General features: G+C 38.7%; 1 protein-coding gene and 1 long non-coding RNA gene across 2 annotated transcripts in view; one reads left to right on the top strand and one right to left on the bottom strand.

Annotated features, from left to right (window-relative positions):
- The window catches only part of ADGRV1 (adhesion G protein-coupled receptor V1), a 278,553-nt gene that overhangs the window by 31,732 nt on the left and 224,569 nt on the right, over window positions 1-22,252 (bottom strand). Inside the window, exon 87 of the mRNA XM_051642551.1 lies at window positions 8,495-8,616. Coding sequence (XP_051498511.1) covers window positions 8,495-8,616 — 122 coding nt within the window. The remainder of the gene's footprint in view (window positions 1-8,494; window positions 8,617-22,252) is intronic.
- The window catches only part of LOC127395482 (uncharacterized), a 41,708-nt gene continuing 27,906 nt past the window's right edge, over window positions 8,451-22,252 (top strand). Inside the window, exon 1 of the long non-coding RNA XR_007891814.1 lies at window positions 8,451-8,542. This is a non-coding gene — a long non-coding RNA (uncharacterized LOC127395482). The remainder of the gene's footprint in view (window positions 8,543-22,252) is intronic.

Raw genomic sequence — 22,252 nt, 5'->3', positions numbered from 1 at the left:
TTTAAAGTCCTGTAAGAAAAAGCTGCCAAGAGCTGGTCTCACTAATGTCTTCAAGTTTATTTTAACTCTATCACACACACAATCCAGGAGAATTTTACCAGATGATAAACTTTACTAAGTGGTTTAATTTTTTAAAAGTTCAGAACTCCTGCTTAGCTGACACTAGTTGTATGTAATAACAGTTTTACTCACACAACAGAAGTTCCTTCATGCATTATTCTATAAGAAGCATATGCTTAAATTACTGGATTTTCTTTTTCCCAGTCTTGTATACAGTTTTAGTAACGTCTTCTGTTTTGTTCTGTTGCTAATTCAACAAGTCACTCTATAAATTAAGCCTGGATGGTGGTCCTTCAACTCATATTTCTTTAACACTCATCAGCTAGGATGACATTCCAAAACTCTAAATGATTTCCTACAGTGTTATCTATTTAACATGTATTATATTGTAAGGATAAAATAAAATACAAAGAGGGGCTGTATGTTGCCTATAGTACTTCACAAAAAATGGCAGTGAAGTGAGTCTTTAATGAATTCCTTTTATTTTGGTGTTATTTCAGAAAGAAATTTTTGTTTATCATGGTCTCTGCTAGAATTTCACATCATGAATATGCTGAGTAATAATGAAACTATGAGAGATAAAAGCAGTAATGCCATTTACACTTTCTACAGTGGTTGCCTGGAAGCCACTGAAGTTGTATACAAAATAAGAGAATGATTTTTTTATTATTTTTTTTTTTTTAACATGAGTTTTACAAGCCCCCAAAGAAGATCACATCTGTATTCATTATGAAGAAAAGAAGAAAACAGTATTTTCATACTGGTGAAACATCAGGCTTGTACAATATAGAGGGAAATGTGTGGGTGGAGGAAAAGTTCTTTTCCTACAAGCTATTAAAACTTTACATGCATTTATTTCACAGAAACACTCAGATCAGCCTTGATATTGTAATGATGTTCAGCATGAAGATACGTGTGCACAGAGTACACTCTGCAGTGCTGAAACACGAGAATTTTAATTCGCTGCTCCAAAGTCAGTCCTAAAGATGGATAATGTTTTACTTAAACTTTCCTGTTTATATAATTTCCAGGCCTTTCAGTTTTTTCATTAGTTCTGTGATATTTGGTGATTTTCTAAAAACTCATGACCTCAGGGCCTTGTGTCTGCTGCTGCTATCTACCACAACCCCTGCATTGAGAACAGAGCTTCCCATAACTCAGTTGATAAGAGTCACAGGAAACCTGCCTGGATGGGACCTCTGGAGGTCATTTACTCCACTCAGAGGGTCAGTGCACTGATGAGGTCAGGATGGTTATGTCTAGCTGAGCCTTAAAAACACACAGCAATGAAGATCCTAAACCTCTCTGTTACAGTTACTGTATTTCCTCCCAGTGATTTTTTTTTTTTCCTAATTTTCAATTTGAAAACCTGCCAAACCACAGGTTTGTGTCCACATGCCCTTGTTATCACATTGCACTATCAAGATAGTAGAGGGCAAGAGCATGGCATCATCATCTTTCTACCTACTGCTATTACATTTTCCTTAGTTGTCCTCCTCACCTGACTAAATAAGCCCAGCTTATTTAGCCACTCTTAGCCACTCTTCACAGGACAGAGGCTTCAGGCCTCTGACCACCATGGTAGCCCTCCCTTGGACCTTCATCAGTGTGTCCACACACTTTGTAACTGGAGGCCCGAAAGTATTCCAAGTGGGGCTTCACTAGCCCTGACTAGACAAGCATGGTCACTCAGTCTGTTGGCCAGATTCCTTCTGGTGTTTTGCCTAATTTCCAACAGTAATTCCACTTCAAGTTAATGTAAACCACAAGTCTCCTGAGGTTATACTCTGCCTTCCTAAATTTAAGAATAATATTATATTTTCCCTTTCCTTCGCAATTACCCTCAGTTGCCATAATTTTTCAAAAGCAGGCTCACAACAACAACACCAGCTCTTTGACTACTTTTGGATTAATCCCTTTCAGCCACATGGATCTGAGTATTACACCTCCCCTAAGCAGTCCTCATGTTGTTTTTCCCCTGCTGTGTGCCTCCCTCCTTCTCAAATGCTTCCAGTGAAGGCAGCAGGCTTTGCTGGTGAAGAACAGTGAGGAATAAAAAAATAAAAATGGTAATTTTTAAAAGGCATTAAGTACTTCAGCCAATTATACAGAAACTCGTTATTTTCAGGACTTAAAAGACACACTCTCCACTTCTGAATCCTATGACCATCAGTTAATGGTCTTAAAATAACTGTACAGAGTTTAGCAGTCTGCATTTAAGAGCAAAAGAAAGATTGACTCCACATTGTGATTATACTGAGATACTTATATTTTAGTTGAGTCATTGAAAAAGTTTTATTTACAGTGACATAAAGAGACTGACATCAATGTAAAATAAAAAGGCAGGTGATTTGTTACAGATACCAAATAAAAAGGGTTACAGTATGGACCGTACTATTTCTTCTTTAACAGGCTTATGTGCTTTTCTTTATATTTTGTTTGTATTTTGCCTTATCCTGGCAATACTATGATGACTTCATTGCCTTTTGCTAGGCTTATTTGCAGTGAAGAATCACTTTTTTGCCTTTTTTGCAGAATCCTTCAGCAGCCTTTGGCAGCTTGCTAGGTTTAATTACATCTCATGTTTGTCTAGTCCTTGATTCTGTTTGTTTTTGTGTGGCTTTGATCATCAGAACTGCTGTATGGGATCATCTAGTCCATTTCTGACTCATCAGGGGAGACGCTTTAGGAAGATGCCATAAGAAACAGGAAGTGAACTTATTTATAGCCCTGGCCTTCTCAGTGTCCCCTGACTCTGTCCAGAGTTAAACAGTATGTTCTAGGATAAAAACCTATCTTTCATTTGCAACTGGTGCTGGCATGAGCTTTATAAACCATATGCTTTTGTTTATTTTCTTTACTGCACTAATATAATGCAAGTACAAAACTAACTGTATCTCTTTGTTCTCTTCTTGCTTTCTCAGTATGCTTTATTCTTTAACTTTTTTTTTTCTTCTAAAATTGTAGTATATTGCTTTATCCTGCTACACTTATTTCCTGATGTTCCCTAACTCTTTTTTTTTTTTTTTTTTTTTTTTTTTTTGCCACCCTACCTACTAGTTTTCTTTGGTATTTCATCTCCTTTGCTACTTGACCTAGCCATTTTTCCTGTTCTGGTCTGTTTCTGCTATTTTAGTTAATGAAGTTCAGTGAATCATGCTTACTTCAGCCAAAGCCAGGTTTAGGTGTGCATATGTTCACTCACTTCTGTACATCTATATACCTTGTGAAAGGTACTGTGGACTTTTCAAGTATTTGTACCTAAACTCCTAAATTTTCTCTTGCTGTAAACCACTACGAATAAGTTGACTTTAAAAACTGACATATTGGGCAAGTCACCCATTTTGCGTGATTTGCAAAAGCAGCAGTTAACTCCTACTTCCAGATTTTTTTCTGTGTTTCTTGGGAATATTTTACATGTAACACTGTTGGTCATTATGTGGGCATGTGTCATCCTGGTGTGCTCATACAGAACAGGAAAAGATTTTACCCTTATCTTCAACAGCTAAAATGAGATCCTTTTGAATACTGTGCTTAATAACAGGATACCTGCCAGTTTTGATTGCTTCTTGCCTGATTCAAAATTGCTGAAAAATGAAGTTTTTACACTGTTTATGGGTAACATTTCAGTATTTCATAAAAGCAATGTTTTGACTAAAAATGGCTTATTAAGAAAATTAATTAATTTATTGCTGGGGCTAGGGCTTGGTGGGGCTTAGCACAAGGTACAGGAAACCATGGCAGGGGTAGCTATAGATTATTGAATATAGTTTGAAGTGTAGATACCACCTACATTTCAAAATAGAGGGCTGTGGTGTACAGCACATTTTGGTGGAAGTATAGAAGAAGAAAATATTTGAGATTACAGTTGAGAAAGTACAAGAAGAGTCTGAGACCAGGCTGAAGCCTCAACCCAACCCCTCTGCAAACAATGGGAAGAGATCCACCCACCGCCCTGAACTTTGGATCCGTCGAATGGCAAATACACCTCTGGTGATGTAAGAGATAGAAATGCCCCCTGATCGCACAAAAAACACAGCAGCTGTTTATACCAGTACAGTGCATGCAAAACAGCTTGTGAAATCCTGACCTTTAGAGAAAAGCACATAAAACAGCAGCTTATTCTTTCACTCCTGATGGCAACAAATATCTTGCGAACAAATTCACGAAGGCAACTGTGTGTAAACAAAAGAGCTAAATATTCCTCTCAGCTTTGCAAGTGAAAATATGAGGAGCAAAGGCATTCCACATGAGAGCATGGGGTATGTTTCTGCAACACAGATGCTGCCTAGGTAGGATAATCAGGAGGAACTCAGGAACTCAAAACATCAGATAAGCTGGAAATGCTTCTTAGCCTCTTCCTTTGATACTTTCCTAAAATTACTTGTTATTTCAGCTATAATCAGCTATTGTTCCCCCCCCAACACACACAGCCCAGAGTATTTTGCATGTTTATTTGTGAAGTTACAGCAAAAAGGACTAGCTTTCCCCTCCGTGCCCTGCAATAGCTCCTACTATAAGCTTGTTTTCCCCAGGAAGTGCTGAGAAATAATTTGTCCCTAGTAGATGAGTTTTCTATCAAGTGCATTTCCAAGGAAATGTGTGTCATAAGATTCAGCCACTAAATTGGATAACATGCAGTGCCCTTCCAGTCTCCTGAGTTGAATCCATTTGTATATCCAACACATTTTAATGGGCCATGTTCTGCTTTGTTACACAGTCTGTGGCTCCTGAGCAGCAGGGAAGCAGGTCTCTGTTTCTCATAAACTACAGCACGTTCTTGTGTCTGTTGGGGCAGAGCTCTTAATGAACACCAAATTGCTTTCCAACTGCAACAGGGCACGTTGTGTAACAGAAATGCCCACCAATAAATGGTAAAACAACCTACTACTGCAGAAAAAATGGCCTCATTTTAACAATCATTATCAATTCTTAGAGCTGATAAAGACTTAATAGGAGTGAATGGGATGCTGACAGAATGCAATAAAAGACAGCTAGTTCCTCTCAAAATCATTCTTCAAATGTCTTATCCACTGTTAAGTCCTATTTTCCTTTCACATACCCTAACAGTCAGGCTGAGATTAAAGCTTCAAAGGACGCTTCACGTTAATCCATGTCTTGGATGAACCTTGTCCTCCAGAACCTCTTGAGACAAGCCCCTCTCTGGAGGTAGTGTGGTCTGCAAAAGCTTTAGATGCTATACCTGCTTACAGCAAAACCTTTGTTTATTCAGTATTTGTAATATATAATTTCCTTCTACACAGTTTGCATACTGACATTTTCTAGAAGTTTTAAGGCAATTTGGCATATCTGGTTATTTCATGAGAAGAACAGATCAAGGAAATTTTCTGACTCTTCACCTTGTTCCTTCCCTTCTTTTCATTTCATGATGCATGTCTGGTCACCTGCATCACAAAGTGATTCTGTTTCCTTATTAGATAAATGGTAACTTTAAAACAGGAGAACAATATATGTGGGGCAGTTATTTAAAATGTGGGGGTGTTCCAGGAAATGTTTAACTGTTTTTATTGTAGAGGTTTACAAAGCACTGAAGACAATCACCTATTAAAACAAACAAGCAAACATAAAAACTGTAATACTGTGAAAGAGCAACTCAGTTTTTTTTTACTGTTCTCAGGGTAGCAAGCACTGGAAAGGTTTCTTTTCCTTTGAAATACTTTGTAATTTTAGATTTTAAAAAGTAGTTTCTAACCTCTATTAATAAAAGGTAGTGGATATTGTAATTTCACATAATTTTATATCTGAAAATTACAGCAAAGGATAAAAAATGCTTTTAAAATGTGAAGTGTGAAGTTCTTGAGCTCTTCATAGGTGGAAGGAAAAGTTTTTATTTACCCTTGTTTGAGTTGGAGCTCCAGACTTGCATGTTTTAATTCAGAATATTAACCAGGAAGAGATCAGACATTTGATATTTTTGCATCTTCTTTCAATAAAAGAATCAGTTTTAGATTTGAAGTTTTATGAATTCTCTAGAGCTAGGAATACAAAAACTAATTGATTTCTCCTTTTGATGTGGAAGATCAGTTTCTGAATATCTATTTCCCAGCTGTCTAATGGAGGGTGGAGGTGAAACTAGGGACATGCTTCTGAAAGATGAGAAATGCACCTGCCAACAGAGGTTATTTGAGCTTTGTGAATGATCCCACACTGCTACTGGGTACAGATGAGCATAGTAAAACTAGGAGTTATTTATGTCAGGTCCTTGAGTATCAGGGCAATATATACAGAACTATGCATTCCTTCAGTTGCATGAAGTTAGAAAAGCCAAAGAAATATTTCTGACATTGTAATACCCACAAAAAAGTTCCAGCAGAAGCACACAAGAGTCATGTACTACCCGTGCATGTCTTACTGTGTATACTTTTTGTATGGACAAGCAATGCTGACAAAAGATGACTCAACAATCAAAAAATAGCCAATAAATAAATAAATAAATAAATAAAACACACTTCCTAAAGTGCAAAGGTTTTAGAGTGCATGAATGGAAACAAAACTACATAAAGACCATTAAATTTAACCAACTGAAAACTTCATCTAGGTTTTGAAAAACTAATATTTCTGGTATCATCTCACTTCTAGCTGGACCTAAACACCATCCTAACACTGGAGTCATGCAGTGGTGCATCTCTAATAGCAGTCATGATTTAAACTTTATGCTAGGCATGCTTTTATATCTGTGTTTTCTGCATAACCTGCTATCATATTGGATCACTAGTGCAATAAATCCCACACAGGCCTTGTGGGCCTCGAGTTTTACTTAACTGGCGTTCAACATCCTGTTTGACTTCTTGATCTTATTGCATCAATTGGTGTCTTGAACCTGGCGACACTTATTCAAATAACAGTTATTTGGCTGTGGCTTTGAACTTCACTTGAATTAAAGGAAATTTTGAGCAATGCAAAGCAGACTACGAAAGTTACACAGAAGGATCAACATTTTGGCCAAGAATGACAAATTTCACAGAGTATTCATACCTCTCCTCTCTAAATATCCACTGGCAATAACATAGCTTTATTTTAAAGCAAATATTGATGCATATTATAGTTCTCTGGCACTGTTTTACCTCTGCCATAAAATCTCAATTATAATGAATTACCCTTTCAAAAAATTTGTATCTGAGATAGATCTATGTAACACAAACCCAGACTGGTTCCTAGTAATAATTCTTTGTAGAAAGACCGTAAGGCAGGATATATAAAATATATGTATATTTGTTGTGATTTTCAGTCCTGCAGGGCTGTGACAGTCTCAGTGCAAAAAAGCAATTTTATGTCTATGCCACAGGCAATTATTAGAGCAAATCTATTCACAGAAAAACAAAACCAAACCCTAAAATGCCAAAACCCCAAACATAATCTAAGCCAATATATGCCCATATATATGGCATAGTTATATGACAACATATACTGACTAATCAAATGTATTCTAAGGAGAATATGCTAATTTTTTCCTCAATTAAAAAAAATTATAAATATGTCTGTGATGTACGTTTTGAAAATATTTACTTTGCTGCTTAAGGAACCTCCCACGTTTTGAATTAAAATATAAATTGAATCTGTTTTGTGAAAATGCACCTTATAAATGACTTTTTGTTTGATGAGTTGATTAACATTAGAAAATAATTCATGGTGACACAGATATTTCTGTTAAAAAATGGCAGAGGAATTTGCACATGATAGATTTTCATATAAATATTTATTTTAATTCCCCATAATTCTGATGTTTTCAGACATCAGAGGCATTTTTCCATTCATAATACACTGCCCCTTATTCTGTAAAAAATAATTCCAAGATGAGCATTATTGCATTGAATTAGGTAAAATTTTGCAAAGGGCTATTTGCATTTCTTAGAACTAATAATGAACAGCTAGTGTCCATTTGATTTTTAATTTTTTTTGTGAAAAGATCTTTGTATGCCAATATGTACACTGTATGAGAAAAGCTAAGCCTCAAGGCTCATCTCTCATAATGGAAAAAAATATTCAATTTTATGGTTATATACTTTTAAAACTGTGGATTTGCTTTAGTTTAGTTTTTTGTTGGTTTGTTGTTTTGTTTGTTTGTTGTTTATTAGAGTCAACAGATACAGAAAATTGAAATAGTGGTTTTGCAAAAGCTGCAGATATTTCAGTTTTACTGATATAATTATATCAGTAAGATATTGCATAGAGAAGCAAGCAATTTTTGCTCCCAGCATATTAGCTATCAAATTAATTCAAAACAATGCATCCCTTGCTTTAATATGCATTCTGTATGTTAATTTCAGAAATAAACAGAATAATTAACTAAGCCCCCCACCCATCATGTCACAGTGTTCCTGGGTGCTTTTCAGCCAGTGAGGCTGACATGCCAAGCAGCGGAGATGACCCCTGGCACTATGAGAGGACAGGAGGAAAAGGCACCAGCTCTTACCTGCAGGCTGTTGAAGATGATGAAAAAGACTAACATCCAGAGGTGCCGGTAAGCCATGTGCAGTCCTCCCCACAGCCAGGTGACAGAAATCAGGGCGAAGAGGTACAAGACCAAGGGGATCTCTGAAAAACCACGAACACAGCATTTCAGCCAGCGTGCTCTGGGGAAAACACTTTTTAAAGCATTACTGATGCAGGACCTAGGCTCACCATCTCTGGCCAACCTTGGAGTTCACCTGCCACATCCAGGCAGGGGTTTCAGGGCTTTTGGGACACCCCTGGGGTCAGCAGACCCAATGATGGGCATGGCCAGCTGTGAGGCTGAGGGATGGAGAGGCCGGAGGGGGGACACAGCTGAGCTCAGCAAATCAGGTGTGGGTACTTTGTAGGTGGGAAGAGCACAGACAGCACCAGAAAACATGCTGACCTTGGGGGAAGCATGGGAGAGCTGTTGGCAAGCCCTGAAAATTTTGGGAGGAGACTTGAGGGGAAAGGGAAGAGTAAAAAAGCATTATCAGCACAAAAAAATTACTGTGGCTCTGGCAATGTCTGGACTTACATAGAAATTGTATAAATAGCTTATTCTCTGGTTTGTTGTTACCTTCTCTGCAAGCTGGACATGAGGAGGCATCTCACTCTATAAGCTTGAAGTGGCAACTTCCACTCAGTTGAGGAGCCCCCCAAAGACAGATTCTGCACCACTGAACGTCATTCACCTTCAAACATAGGTGCAGGATCTGTCCTTAAGCAGGCACATACAGCTGCACTTTATATTCCCAGGAGTATTTACGGCATAAAAGTTTTAAGGAATATTGGCTGGGAGATGTCTGTGTGGAGAAAGTTTGTGAAGAGGAAAGCAGGAGCAGGCTTCACCCCACCCCTGCTGCCATACACCACTCTGCCCCCCCGTGTTGACCGTGCTCCTGGCAGAATTCAAAGTCCATGTTTGCCCAGGTCTGCAAAGGGCAGAGGCAGAGGTGCTTGGCCAGGCATTGCACCTCTCCACATCAGTCATGCTGCATCAGCAAAGAGCAGGGACCTGCTTTTGACAGGCATAGTTCTAGAAAGAGCAATTTGGGAGCATGTCAGGCATTTTGTTAATACTATACAAATAGTGCCTTCTGAACGCAGGCAATGGCCAGAGTCAAGGCCACCTCCCAGCAAGGCAGGCAGAAGTTGCTTCAGGGTTTTAACTATTGTTTTGGCAGAAATGCGTGTGTGTATTTTTATAAACAGGGAAATTACATGAAGCAAACAGGTATTGCGTTCCTCAGGTTTCCCTTACCAAAGCCTAATCGTGCTCAGCAATACCTGGGATGTAAACCTCAGCCTGGGCTGTTCTGCAGCTGCTGCTTGGCAGCATGACATTACATTCAACAAAGATGTCTATTTTCTTAGTGAATTGCAATGAGATACTGTGTTATATGTAAAAACTGGCATTACAGCACTAGGAAAATGAGATTCCCTAAGCAAAGGTGTTTGAAAGCTCAGCTCTAATCATCATTAAGTTACTCCTGTTCTGCCACTTATGTCTGAGGACATGCCATAAATCCTCTCCAGTTTAGCCCCTTGTAAATAGTCCTGTTTCTCTGCACACAGGACTGGCAGCTGCTCTCAGTGGATGGGAGCATGCTGTGAGCCCTCAGGCAGCTAGGGACCTCAAGCAGGACTTGAGGAAGCATCTTGTCTGGGTACTGGTGCCTTAGAATGGTGTTAGATTAATGTATTTAATGTCACAGGAGATCTAAAAGATCCGTATATGATCAGTACATATAACACAGGACCTTAGGAATACCCATTCCTTATGAAAAGAAAGCCGGAGGCCAGATTTTATAACCTTGCTTGTCTCAAATGACAACTGATGCCTGTTAAAGTTCACCTGAATCACTTCTCCCATGGTGAAATGAGGTCTGGCCAAAATTTATTTAAAGATCTGAGAGTTCTGAACATAACACTAATAATACATGGGTATTTTTCAGAGCAGCATCAGGGAAAGATGATTAAAGGTATGTGCCTCTGTTATTTGTCTGGGAGGAACTCGATTCAGTCAAAGGAAAATAATGGAAATACAAAGTATTTCTCACTTGGCACTCTTAAGGCTCTACTATCTCTTGCACACAAAGGACCTATCTCAAAGTCCCTTGAGCAAAATGGAAAATTTGTGCCCTTGACAGATATTGAAGCAAACTTTTCTATAACAGCTACTTATATACATGGCCAACCTCACAATGCTTTTACAGTAGTTAAAAATGCAAAGCCCTCCAAAGCACTAGGTATTATAGTAAGAAGTAAGGCATTAAGTATTTATCTTTCTTCTATGTTGTATACACTAATGAATCCAAACACTTATTAGATGTGTACTTAACAATGATCACAAAAAACCCCAAACAAACAAAAAACAAACAAACAAAAAACACAGCAAAGAACTGGCAACCTCAAAGTTTTTTAGCTTATAATAACAAAATTTACCAAAATAAAAAAATAAGAATATATATATATATATATGCATATATATATATAATGTTGCTCTTTGTAAAGGTATTTCTAAAGGTAAATTCCATAATTATCTGCAGAGAAAGCAATTATATTTTTGTGCACAGATACTAATGGAATGGTTATCATCTTTCTGTTTGAATCTCAAATTCAACTGAAATAATGGACTAGCAACTAATGACCACTAATGCATACAGTTCTAAATGCTGCACATAGACCAAAGTGATTAATGAAGAGAATTATCTCCTGAAGTTGAATAATTACTTGGCTTTCATATTACTTTGCAATATAGCTCAATGCGGGTGAGGGCCAGGCCAGAGAAGAAAGTAAATTGTGGACACACAAACTACTGGCAGTAAACATGCCAAAAATTCACACCATGTTTTCTGCTTTTTGTGTATAAATATCACCTAAGGAAAAAATAACCACAATATTAATCATAACTAAGCACCTCTAGATTGTTGAAACCACAGATCACTGAAATAGCTGTGCCCATAAAGCTGAAGGAAATGGTGCAATATGATATCTAGATCATATATTTTTAATGTACAGTGATCTGACAATTATCTTCAAGTGTGTGTGAGGGAAAATTTGATAAATTCAGTGCCATTTCACTAGAAAAAAAAATCACCACAGGTAAAACTAGAATCAGGCTCACTGAAGCTAAGAAGATTTCTATGGAGTGTACATTGAGTAACATTTTTATAAGAGTTTCTGTAATAAATGCTACTCAGTACAAATGTCAATTTACATACCCATTTTAACAATAAAGACAGTCTGAAGATACCTACTTCTTTAGGAGATGATGAATATTTGTACAGTGTACAATTCTGCTTTTATATTTGTCAGTAACAATTGCTTCATTACCAGTATTGTAAAAGGTTAGTACAGGGCTGAAACTTTGGCAGCATTTAGTTTCAGCTGTTTGAATTCTCTCCGCTCATTTTGATCAGGCAATTTGCTGTATTTAATCAAACAAAATCTGAATTACTAGAATAAGCATATCAGAAAATCAGCAATGATGTCTTTTAAGTTTGTAAAAGCATCCCTGCATAAAGGAAAAGGATGCCAATAAATAGGCTTGAAATGAACCAAAACCAGACAGTCTCATTATCTGTAATTTCCTTCAGATGGAAAGAAAACCAATAGCCCCCTCTCAAACAAACTCAAAAGGTATTTCTGGGTAGGTGAACCTTCACTGACAAGGATTTTACTCCAAATCCAAGTGCAAGCACTTGCCTTTAGACTACCTAAGAAAACCTCAGTGGATAAAAGCTGTGGAGCAGCCAACTGTCAGGCTTTTTTTACACCATTATCACAGCCTTTTTTTATTGCTTGGAACAGTCATTCCACACAATCCTTAGGTATATATATGTATATATATATATATATATATATATATATACACACACACATATGTATATATGTATGTATGTATGTATATATCACCACCCTGCCAATTCATGCCTCTACTTGAAATATCCTCCCTTATCCCTGAACTACAAGCTTAAGAAATATTGGCATAGTTGGTGACTCAAGACAGGTAAATGCAGCTTCAGCAGAAGTTTAGAGGCTGAAAACTTGCCAGAGTCCAGCTTTGTTTTTGACCAGGTGAAATTACATACATTCAATTCAGCAAACAACTAAATGTGCCTGTTTTTTCTCACTTCTTCACGATTGCTGAGAAAAGAGGTTTTTTCTGCAATGCCCACTGCTTTGAGAGTTGCAGTGCACAGTAATCTGTTTTTATGGGTTTTTACTAAAACTGTATTTTTCCTGCAGTCTTCAATGTAAACACAAGATTTTGTCCAGTGATTTACATAAAAATAATGCTGGTGAGAATTCAAAAGACAGGACTCAACTCAGTGGGAACCTAAAAGGAGCTGTACTGGGTATGAACAAAAGTTTATCTGGCCTTGTCTCCAACAAAGGCCCAAAATGCTGTTCCAGATGTGATACTCCTACCAGCAATTCTGGTATTACAACTCATGAGCTTACTGAACCAGACAGTTTCCTTCTACTTAGTCATCTTCAGAGGACTTTTCTTTCACAAACTCATCTTGAACTAATTATGGTGAACTTTGATAACCCAGAATATCCAGTGGCAAGGAAATCCACAGGAATATCATAAGATTCAGGTAAAAAAAGGCCAAATTTCATAGCTGAAACACCTGTCAACCTTGCATTCGTAATTTGGTTTCCTTATAGCAGAAGCAAGAACAAGAAATAGAAGGAAACAAAAAAAACCCAGATCATTTCCAAACAGCTATGCTTTCACCTAAAGTGGTTTTAAACTTGTAATAAAACAAACACACAAGGGACTGTCCATTAGGAGACAATCCTGAGGGGTAAAGAAGCCCAGGAAGGCTGGATGTTCTTCAAGAATAAAGTGTTAGAGGCGCAGGGGCAGGCTGTCCCCATGAGTTGAGAAAAGAGCAGTTGGGGAAGACAACTGGCCTGGCTGAAGAGGGAGCTCTTGCAGGAGCTCAGGAACAAAAGGAGAGCCTACCACCTTTGGAGAAAGGGGCAGGCAACTCAGGAAGAGTAGAGGGATCTAGCTAGATCATACAGAGAGAACATCAGAAAGGCAAACACAACTAGAACTCAACCTGGCCACTGCTGTGAGGAATAACAAAAAAGCTTTTTACAAATACATTAACAGCAAAAAGACAGCCAAGGAGAATGTCCACCCTCTGTTGGATGCTGTCAAGGATGAGGAGAGGGCTGAGTTCCTGAACCGCTTCTTTGCCTCAGACTGTAATAGCCAGACCCATTATCCTTGGGATATTCAACCTCCTGATACGGATGGAGAGCAACAAGAACTGCCCATCATCCAGGAGGAAGCAGTTAATGACCTGTTATGCCACCTGCACACTCACAAGTCTCTGGGGCTGGATGGGATTCACCCACGAGTGCTGAGGGAGCTGGCAGAGGAGCTTGCCAAGACACTCTCCATCACCTACCAGCAGTCGTGGTTAAGAGAGAAGCACCAGATGATTGGAGGCCTAACAACGTGACACGGGTCTACAAGAAGGGCCAAAAGGAGGATCCAGGGAGCTACAGGCCTGACCTCAGTACTTGGGAAGATGATGGAGCGGTTCATCTTGGGTGTGCTCACATGGCAAGTGCAGGATCATGGTGAGATCAGGTCCAGCCAGCATTTATTCATGAAAGGCAGGTCCTGCTTGACCAACTTGATCTCCTTCTCTGGCCAGGTGACCCGCCTCCTGGATGAGGGGAGGGCTGTGGACGTTGTCTACCTGGACTTCAGTTAGGCCTTTGACAGTAGGAAGAGCAAAGAGATCTCTACAGGCTAGACCTTTGGGCTGAGGTCAAGGGGATGAGGTTTAACAAGACCAAGCACTGGGTCCTGCACTTTGGTGGCAATAACCCCAGGCAAAGCTCCAGGCTTGGGGAAGAGTGGCTGGAAAGCAGCCCTGTGGAAAAGGAGCTGGGAGAACTGGTGGATGGCCAGCTGAACATGAGCCAGCAGTGTGCCTGGGTGGCAAAGAAGGCCAAGTGCATCCTGGCCTGCGTCAGGAATAGGTGACCAGCAGGAGTAGGGAAGTGATCGCGTCCCTGGTGAAGCCACAGCCTGAGTTCTGTCTTCAGTTCTGGGCGCCACAGTACTAGAAAACATTGAGGTCCTGGAGCTCGTCCAGAGAAGAGCAGCGAGGCTGGTGAGGGGTTGGGAGGGCATGTTGTACAAGGAGACCCTTCAGGGAACTGGGGTTGTTTAGTCTGGAGAAGAGAAGGCTCAGGGGAGAGTTAATTGCTCTACTCCCTGAAAGGAGGTTATAGAGAGGCCGGTGTTGGTCCCTTCTCCCAAGTAACCAGCGATAGGACAGGAGGAAATGGGTTTAGGTTGTGCCAGGGGAGGTTTAGGTTGGATATTAGGGAAAATTTCTTTACTGAAAGAGTGGTGAGGCATTAGAACAGGCTGCCCAGGGAGATGGTGGAGCTTCCATCCCTGGAGGTGTTGAAGAAGTATTTAGATGTGGCATTTCAGGACATAGCTTAGTGGTTGTAGTAGTTGGATTATGGTTGGACTCAATGACCTTAAAGGTCTCTTCCAACCTTAGTGATTCTATGAATCCTATGATTAAATTTTATATTTCTGAAAAAAAAACTCACAAAGACTAGGGTGATATTTTTAAGTTCATCTTCTGCTGTGCTATTAGACATCTGTACTTGCCTATGCAGAGAAATAATCTGATGATGAGGCTCATGTGTCTATACCTACACCTAGTGCAACCTAAGCAGCTTGCAGCACCTTCAGTCCACAGTGAAGTTTATGACCATGGCAGCCTCTGCAGTGGGAACTGCAATGCTTGTCACAACTCTGTGTCTCAAAGAACTGAAAAAAATTTACACTATATAATGGAACTGCCTAAAATTTATTCATAGCTGGTTACTGGGATAGATTCTGCCAGTTGAGTAGTGCTGGTTTGGACACTATAGAAAGAAAGAGTAAGGGAGAAATAACTTTCCAGTGCAACTCCCTTCATACAGGTACATGGGGTACACCTATCTTGGAAAGCATGAGTAGGTGACATCTGCCAACCTCTTCCCCTGCACCTGACAGAAAGGCTGCAAGGATGAGGAGGAATGAAGAAGAAAAAGTTGGAAGCAGCTGCAAGAAGAGGAGCAAGAAGACAAAAAGGAGCCTGGCAGTGCTCCCCATTGCAACACACTGCCATACCTTTGATGGTTCACCTAATGGCAAGTTGAAGATTGAGGTGGATTCATATATGTCATTGTAATTTCACCTGATGATGGGACAGTTCACATGGCTAGCCTCTCTTCTCCCTGTGTAGTTCCTATTGATGATGAAAGAGTAATTTGTTGGTGTCTGCCACAACCGATTTTTCCAGGGAGGGAAGCAGCAATGGAAATCCTCCACAGTCAACAACTGCCCACAGTGCATAGAAAGAGGTTCTTAAAAAATGTCTTCTTACTATATATTTTACACATCACAGTTAGGGGGAACCATTTATGAGCACTTGGGCAGAGGAAAAACCTACTCTGTGAATGAACTAACAACATACTTGAACAAAGTCATCAAAGCAGAAGGAAGTCATAAGCCCTATGAAACAATGATCAGATCATTGCTCTGGAAAAAATCTCTAGCATTATGAAGAAAAGTAGCTGAAATGAACCAGAAAAACAAAAAAGTGCTTTCATGGATTTCCAGCACTGGAACTCTCTTCAGGACACCAGCATTAGTCCCTTCAGAATACCCCATTCAGTCTAGCAGGTGGGTTTTGATGATGATTTTGGAATTGGTACCCGGAAAAAACCCTAACTTTTCATTTTTATTTAGATTATATATTTCAGAAGATAATATATTCTACCTAGAATAGACACATAGTTCAAGTAAAAATAAATGTCACATTCTGAACATGCCAATTTTATGTTTCTTCTGTCTGTAGAGATAGAACTACTCCTTAACTGTATCTTTTCATCCAGCTTCATTGCAAAACTGTCAGGTAGGCTATGTGAAGGTTTTCTTCATTCCTTCCATACCTGATATGACAGATATAATTCTCCAGAACAAGGAGTCTGAGCAGTGAAAAAATGTTAAATCAAACAGAAATGCATAAAACTGGAAATTATTAAGTAATATTAAACTTCTGAAGTACCAGGTTGAGAAGGTCTTTACAGCAAATATTTAGATGATTTAATGATGGAAAATAAAGAATGCACTATGCTTTTGTGAGGTATTCAACTGTTTGTATTCTCACCACTGTGCTGGCCCATATTATGTCTTCTTCTATTGCCTGAAGTGTTTAACTGTTTTCTAAAAATAGGAAAGCCAATAAAAGAAGCAATTAAATAATACATCTCTAATGATCTTCTGAGTTTACCTGTAAATATTTACTATGTGTCTTCCCTTAGGTTGTTAAACTGATAATACAACTTTAATTGCTTTAAATTGTTCTTGGCTAGACATGAAGACCTACTGCAAAACCTGAATGATCTTTACAAACATTTTTTCCTAGATGATTAGGGAGAACACATTGCTTCACAGAATTTCACTGAGTTGTAAGAGACCTAAACTAGTAAAACATATACAGACTATTGCTTAAGAAGTCATGGGTTAAACTTAGCAACAGAACTATGAAAAGGCAAAAAAAAAAAAAAAGTTTTTAAATAAACTTGAATAACAATGTTCCAAATCCTGCTGGCTCCATTTTTAATTGCTTTTGATAACTGCTGTAGGAGAGGAGTTTGGTAACAGGATTTTGTGGCCAAAATAAAGAAGCTAACAGATTTCTTCATAACAGTTCAAAGGAGAAAATGCCACCACTATGCAATCAGTGACTCATGCCAAAACCTCAGATTCCAGATTGGGAATGTTAAAGATGTGCAGAATTTAACAGCAGCTGATACTGAAGAATCGAAAGCTGGTAGGTATGTGTCCATGAAATCCAATTGGGCAAAACTGTTCATCAACAGTTGTGAAAATAGGAAGCAGCAAACTTGTTTAAAATATTATTTTTGATATATTTATATTTTTTAATCTGCTTTCTTGTGGCAATGAAGAGTGTGAAATTACAGAATATCTCCTAAAGGAGAAGCACGCCTCTCATTAAGCAAAAAAACCTACATCACTACTGCAAAATCATAGATGATTTGCTCTCTAACCTTCCTGCTAAATTTATTTTTCAGCAAACCTTCTCATACATCCTGAAGACAGTTCATTGTATAATCAAATGAAAGACAAAGAATCTTATTATAGCTTATGCTATTATTCTTGTGCAGGGAACATGGCAAATCCCAGAACAACAGCAAATCAAAAGAGAAGGAAAAAATTTAATCTACCTATCTCCATATAATAAAATTTTTTAGAATTATTATTCAAAATATTTAATGAGTGCTAAATTCACAACTGCACTGGCATAAATCATGCAAATTAACTTGCTTCTGCAGTTTTCTTTAAAGGAAGAAAGCTAATTTGGGCATGTGAAGCACAGTGCAAACAATACAGGTGATGCACTTAAGTTTTTATCTTATTCAGATTTCAGTTCTTTATTTCAGCTTGCAGTTATACTTGTGCATTTTGTCTTAACTGTATTTGTAAAAATCTTGGAGGCTAAGATTTGTTTTTCTCCTAATTACAAAAAAGTCCTTGGAGCACTATGAAGACTAAAATCATATATCCAACATTTGACTGTGATGAACACTGTGAATGTACATAATAACTCTTAGTTCAGAGGTAGCCAACATCTAGTTCTTCATTTCTAGATGCATGTTGTAATCTCAAGATGAAAGCACTCCTGCAATTACTGTTTCTTCAGTTCTCTTTGGTACATGATATGTATCTTATAACTCAAGATAAAGATTTTGGAATATAGCTCCCAGGATAAGGAAGACATGTAACTACAGGTTCAGATACACATTCTCACTTAGAATCAAAACCCGTGTCCTTAGCACAGAAGCATGGTTGGAATGTCCTGCACTTGCATTTTTGTTTGGCTTATTTGTTTACTGAGAAGATCAGATGGTAGGACCATCCAACATGTTCTGCCATGATCAGAAACCTATATGAAGGAACATGCAAGAAGGTAGTTAAATTTTACAGCTAAATATCTGAGACATTCTTCATGAAGTTGTATTTTGGCAACATGCAGTTTTAATCTTTAAATTAATTCTGGCACATACACAGTGATGATATCTGAATCAGGTATGTTCCACTGCATATTTATATGTAGGGCATGAAAATTATGCCACTGCATGTTGTTCAATAAATGGAGGTCACAAAGGTATTATCATTTTAAAAATACAGGTGATTTTTCAATTGCATTCTCTTCTGTTATATTTTAATATTATTTTTTTGGAATTATGAAAGGCTAGAAAATAGTTGGAAAATAAAATTACATGTATTGGATTGCTGTCTTACTCATCCCAAATTTCTGTATTTGCATATTAGGACTGTCCCAGCAAAAACAATCATCTCTTATATATGCCTACTTCAACCTCCTGTTATTTCAGCCAAGCACAACCATCCTGCTTTATACCACCTGATTTCCTTCAAAAGCAGTCTTTCTTATTGCAAACTTAAATATTAGTTCACCCAGAGGCTGTTTATCCAATGCACGCTTCTGACTTGGCTCCCATCAAGGCTAACTTTTGAGAAGTTGGTTTCTATATACAGCAGAGTAATTAGTAAAAAGAATATGTTTGCTGAACAGCTGGCAAACTGGACCAGTTCAAACTGGAGTCTCTTTTCTAGCAAACTCAGTGCACATTTTTGAAAGAGTTATCTAGGGGTAGAGTTGACATTCTTTGTAAATCAGCTTTCACACTATTTTTGCACACTTACTTTTGAGGACGAAGAGCTGCCTGCTCTAGGAGAAAATTAATTCTTGGAAATCCCATTGCCCTTTCTTCTAGTCTTCTACTGTTAAGCAAAATCCACTTACCTCAGCCATATATATCAATCACCATGTAAAACAACACGACTAGTAACAGGGCAGTTCTGGAGCAGCAAAAAAGAATGTGAGAGGGCAACCTCACACATTTGGTGTTCCAGAGAGAGCAATCAGAATTGTGCATATTGCACAAATTAGGATTTGGCAAATTCTATTTATTTGTGTTTATTCTCCGCTACAACCTTGTTTTAATAATGTTCTTTTACAGTGATATCCCAGGCATAAGAAAAGAGTATAATAAACTTTCTGGGAAGATCACAGATCACAGCCAAATGAATAGACCACAATTACTAAAAACAGAATTTTGCTGGGCCAGCTGTCCTTAGGCCATAACCTATTCTTGAAAGCCTGGAAAATACCAGAACAGGGTATGTGAGATGTGACTTTACTCAGGAGCACCCAGGATAAATGTAAAGGAATAGAAAGAATATATACATGGCAGAAAGGGAGGCAGAAGTAATAAATTAATACCTCTGTATAAATATATGGACCCCTCCCCCCCCCAGTTATATCCTAGAGTTTTCTAACAAATTGTGTACGAAGAGATCCTCTTTGCAGTTACCAAGGGGCAAATCTTTCTTAGATACGTGTGGTGAAACCCAGCACTGTTGTTCTGCTCTTAGTAACAAAAAATAAGTGGGATTCAGTTTTAGCACAGGCAAATAACAAACTATGATCCTACAGATAACAAAATCATAAAACACAGTACTGCTAACTAAGTTCAGGAAGATCTTTTGCTGCAGCAGATAGAATTTATTCTAATAGCTATAGAAGAATAATCTGGTGGTCCTTCATATAGGAGCGACTGCATGGTAGATAAGGGAAGAGCAACTGATGTCATCTATCTTAACTTCTCTAGGACCTTTGACATGGTCCTACACAACATCTTTGTCTCTAAAATGGAGAGATATGGCTTTGATGGATAGACTACTTGATGGTTAAGGAATTGGCTAGATGGCCATGTCCAAAGAACTGCAGTGGACAGCTCAATGATCACTAACAAGTGATGTCCTTCAGGGGTCTATACAAGGACCAGAATGGTTCAGTATTTTTATTCATGACATTGACAGTGAGACTGAGTGCACACTCAGCAAGTTTGCAGATGGCACCAAGTTGCGTGGTGTGGTTGACATGCTTGAGGGACAGGATGCCCTCCACAAGCACCATGACAGGCTTGAGAAGTGGACCCACATGAACCTCGTGAAGTTCAAAAGGGCAACTAGATGGTCCTGCACTCAGGATGCGGTACTCACCAGTAGCAGTACAGAATGGGAGATGAAGGGATTGAGAACAGCCTGGAAGAGGATCACCTGGGGATACCAGCAGATGAAAAGCTGGACATGAGCTGGCAATGTGCACTCAGCCCAGAAACCAAGTGTGTCCTGGGCTGCATCAAAAGCAGCATGGCCAGCAGGGCCAGGGAGTGGATTCTGCCTCCCTACTTCACTCTGGTGAGACCCCACCTGGTGTACTGCATCCAGTTCTGGGGTCCCTTGCACATGTAGAACATGGATCTGTCACAGGAGGTCTAGAAGAGGCCAAAAAGTGAACAGAAGGCTGGAGCTCCTCTCCTATGACGACAGGCTGAGATAACTGTGTTGTTCAGCCTGAAGAAGGCTCCCTGGAGACCTTAGTGCAGCCTTTTGGTATGAGAGTTTATGAAAAAACAGAGAAAGACTTTTTACCAGGGCCTGTAGTGACAGGACAAGAAGCAATGGATTCAAACTGAAAGATGAAAGAATTAGAATGGATAAAGAAAGAAAACTTAAAATTATTTAAGATAGGATAATAGGTTGTTCAGAGAAGTTGTGGACATCACACCTTCAGTAGTCTTCAAGGCCATGTTGGCTGGGGCTTTAAGCAACGTGATCTAGTGGAAGATGCCCCTGCCCATGGCAGGAGGGTTGGACTAGGTGACCTCTAAGGGACCGCTCCAACCCAAACCATTCCATGATTCTGTGATTCTGGATAGATCAAAATGAACCTTCTTTGCAAGGTAAAATCCAGAGTATTCCAACAATAGGAGAAAAGAGAGTTTGAAAAAATTTGACTCAGATTTTTAATTTAGCCACCCACATATTCTATTTATTTGAGAATGCTCCAGTATACATGACAAATTAAAAGAAACTTTACTGCTTCTGTTCCTATTAAATTTCTATTAAAGTTGGTAATAGACTTCCTCAGGCAGAGATCAGAAATATAGAACTTCAGAATTACCAGCAACAGTCAAGAGGCTTTTCCTAGAGTCTACGAAATGACCAAAATAATTAACTTTGTTCTGTACACTACTGTAGGAGTATTGCAGAGTCCACATGAGGTCATGTATATCACACTGCAATTTTAAGTGCCTTCTAACTAAATGACTCCCAGAAAGTGAACAAGCAGTACTAGTTCAAATATTCACATGCAAATAGTTGTCTGATTATGGACACCTGTTTATTTAAAATTCAGAGATCAAAGTGTATTGCACAAAGGAAAAAGTGCCATATATCAACATATCAAGTAGAAGTGTCTTTTAAAATGGTTTTGTCCATGTATACAGCTCTCCACACTTGATATGTCAGAATCATTTACAGTGACATTCATGTTGAATTTTATTCTCTTTCTAGAAAGGGTAACTAATGGAGAGCAGACAGTTTCCAAAGCAGCAATTACATATTGTTTCCATCATTTACTGCACTGTTCAAAGTGGAGAAGTTTGGGTACCAAACCTCAGGCTGGAGACTGGGAAAGGCTTTTTGGTGTAGGAATTCATTGTTGTCGGTGACTGAACTGGCAGTAAATCAGTGTGAGGATGACAACCAGAGACAAGCTAGAGTAAGACACATGGG

This window comes from Apus apus, chromosome Z, assembly GCF_020740795.1.
Source record: "Apus apus isolate bApuApu2 chromosome Z, bApuApu2.pri.cur, whole genome shotgun sequence".
NCBI lineage: Eukaryota > Metazoa > Chordata > Aves > Apodiformes > Apodidae > Apus > Apus apus.
Note: the sequence above shows the minus strand (reverse complement) of the source record. Positions and strands in the feature narration are given on the sequence as shown.